The sequence below is a fragment of the Montipora foliosa genome, chromosome 2 (assembly GCF_036669935.1).
Source record: "Montipora foliosa isolate CH-2021 chromosome 2, ASM3666993v2, whole genome shotgun sequence".
Classification (NCBI taxonomy): domain Eukaryota; kingdom Metazoa; phylum Cnidaria; class Anthozoa; order Scleractinia; family Acroporidae; genus Montipora; species Montipora foliosa.
In genome coordinates this window covers 31,289,417-31,292,424 of record NC_090870.1, presented here as the reverse complement: position 1 = coordinate 31,292,424, position 3,008 = coordinate 31,289,417, and the positions used below count along the sequence as shown (strand labels likewise).

Genomic DNA, 3,008 nt, shown 5'->3' with positions numbered 1-3,008 from the left:
TTACCCTTTGACTGCCTTGTAGATGGTGCGTGTGGAAGTCATGAGTTTGTAGACACCTGCTCGCTTTTTGGTGCCTTGCAATTCCACAGGAACAAGGCTGTCGATGCCTTCCTTGCACTCTTTGACCGAGAGTTCAAGCTTATATAAGTTGGTGCCTATGTGTTTGTAATATAACAGCGTCGCCTCTTTTTGTCTTATGGACTTGACCTGGCCAATGTAAACCATTGGCTTCATATAGGTGCTTTCCTCTGATACAACGGCAACGAAATCGCCCCTGTTGACTGTCTCGTCACCCTCTTTTGGTTCCCCATCGGTCCCAGGTTCCCCTTCATCCAGACGGCCCTCTGCGTAATCTCTGGCTAAGTCGACCGCCATTCGTTTCTTCTGATTTGCTGTGCGGCGATCGTATGTATCTTGCCCTTGTTTTCGCGAATGCCTGAGCGAAGATGCTAACGAAGCCTTGAGAGAGTCGGTACAGTCCCTGTTAAAATCATACAACAATGTCTGAGTCATGATATGTAATATTACACTCAAGGGGGGAATGAGAGAACTGAAATTATTGTAGGGTAGTTGACCAAAGACTGAAAAACACTTTGTTTGCCCTCCAAAAATTGCATAAGAACTGTTTCCAGTTTCACCTGAGACTGACAATGGTCCCAAGAGAAAATATAAGCAATCAATGCTCTTGCATAATTCTGAAAGTGGCCTATTTACTAACACTTTGTTTGGGTCAGAGACTTAACAAACAAACATGGACATGGGATTCAATTAGCTTGAGCAAACTACCAGCCATCTCTTCGCACGGATGCAAACCAAGTATTCTAGTGCATAGGACTGATTGATGAATAATAAATTAATTGAATCCTTTGTTTTTAAGCTGTTTCATGCCACTTACGTGTTTGCAATACATACACATACATGTTAAGGTGGAAAAAAGAATGAGGGGAAGCATCCCTCCTGCAATATGCAGCTATTTGTTACAATGCAATCTTTATATTTTTTCCTCTATCAATTTATTATTCCTTACATTTACAGTTGCATCATTCCACTCTTTGGTCTCTTTAGATATCCATTCCCACCTCACAGAACCACTGACAGATGTACCACTAGAAGATCACTGCCTAGAAGATGAAGACTTAAGCCCCTGTGATTCTTCCAGGTAAAATCGAATCTTATTTAAACATACTGTGTCATCTTTCTGAATTGTTGAGCTATAGAGATGGATGAGCAAATTATTTAACTGGCTATATATGAAAGAGGATTTAAAATTGAAAGTTGTTGTTTGCACTGGTTATTCGTTATATACAGGGAAAACTTCACAGACGTCTCCATAGTAACATGCTCTTGCCAAATAGCGTGTTTTGGGGTGGTTCCTAAACTCTTAGAATTCATTAAGCCATGCTGAATATGTGACTAGTTGGTTTCATGGTGGTCTTTTTGGTTTTAAGAAGTGATATCTCCTGTTGGCATGCACGGTTTCTTATCAGACTTTGCACAGATGTTTATTGGAACATGCTCTTGAGTCCTGTTGGGGCTGTAGGTAATCTGGAAGTTTTTAGGAATCATTGGCTTTCATTACACTTATATTCATACCCAGTTTGATGAAGACTCCATTACACTTACATCCCATGTGATTCTGACTCCGCAACATCTACACTTAGGTTCTATCCGACTCAGTCTTAAAATCAGCCTATATTAGACTTCGACTGGTGTTTGCCGTTGACCGTTGAAACAGTTAAGGCATGTGTATTTTTACTGGCTAAAATCACCTCTTATTTATAAAGAGTTAGAAGGACTGTGTGCGGCGTGAAGCTGAGACGTTGAGCAAGAGACATGCACGTGCAAATTGCTTGTTGGAGATAGTAGCGTTTGTTGTTGCGAGTTTGACGACTTCCAATTTTGCATCCAATCTTCAGAAAGGCATGCGTTGGTCCGTGTTGTCTGTCTGTTCATGTATTTGTGAATATTTTCAGGCGTTGTAGATAAGAAAATGGGCTTTCTCTGGGTAAAACTGACCTTTATTTCAAGAGAAAAGGGCAAGAGAATCGTGTTGCGCGTGTTGTTTGAGGGCAGAAAGGCATGCGTTGGTCCGTGTTGTCTGTCTGTTCATGTATTTGTGAATATTTTCAGGCGTTGTAGATAAGAAAATGGGCTTTCTCTGGGTAAAACTGACCTTTATTTCAAGAGAAAAGGGCAAGAGAATCGTGTTGCGCGTGAGAAAGTGCGCGCGCGACGTTGTGGCGTGCTAATGTGGCCTGTTCTCCAATCCGTTCGCGCGTTGAAAACAAATTATCCTCAACGCTGGTATAAATAAGAGGGCGGTACTTTTTTGCCGCTGACCATTGAAAGATTGCGAGACGAGTGCATCACGCTGCCTTCAATGCGCTGTTGTTTATAAAGAGTTAGAAAGACTGATTAGGGCCTTCATGTCAGACGTCGAGCAACAGACATGCGCGCGCAACTTGCTTGTTGGAGATCTCGGCGTTTTTTGGATGACGGAGTTTGAATGTTGGACGACGTCTGCATAAATTAGGCGCCATCTTGGATCTTTGACGCAAGTTCAAATGTACATATCTGGGCTGGGGTTTAATATCTTTTCAACCTTTTTACTGTGGTCATGCCTGCATGTTTTAGCTATGCCTTGCTTGTTTTACATCAGTCTTTGACCTTTTTTAGGGCGATTTATGGCTTTCTGATCACAAGCATGTTTTTGAGCAGTTTTGGCCGTTGCAACTGGCTAACTTGAAGCATTTAGTTCTACGGTGAGGCGCCAAGGTAAACGTTATGAAGTTGAAACTTGACAGAGGCCTAGAGGCGAGGGTGAGGTTCATGAGCAATGGCTCCATGATGCTGCGCGCTTTTCCTTTAGTAACTTTGCAAGGCTGGAGAGTTGAGAAGTGAACTTGAAACGACAACTTAACAATGTTCCACTGTCAGGCCGCTGGCAAGCGAACGCGATTTCAATTTAGAACTTGTCCTCTGCACCGAGAATTGGGCATATGCGGGGG

General features: G+C 42.5%; 1 protein-coding gene across 1 annotated transcript; it reads right to left on the bottom strand.

Annotated features, from left to right (window-relative positions):
• Nucleotides 1–513, bottom strand: LOC137991498 (uncharacterized). Its single transcript, XM_068836576.1, has one exon. The coding sequence runs from the start codon at nucleotides 511–513 to the stop codon at nucleotides 1–3; it is 513 nt and encodes a 170-aa protein (XP_068692677.1).
• Nucleotides 514–3,008: the final 2,495 nt, after the last annotated feature.

Coding starts and splice junctions, on each gene's coding strand:
- LOC137991498 (XM_068836576.1), bottom strand. CDS start 513: ATGACTCAGACATTGTTGTATGATTTTAACAGGGACTGTACCGACTCT.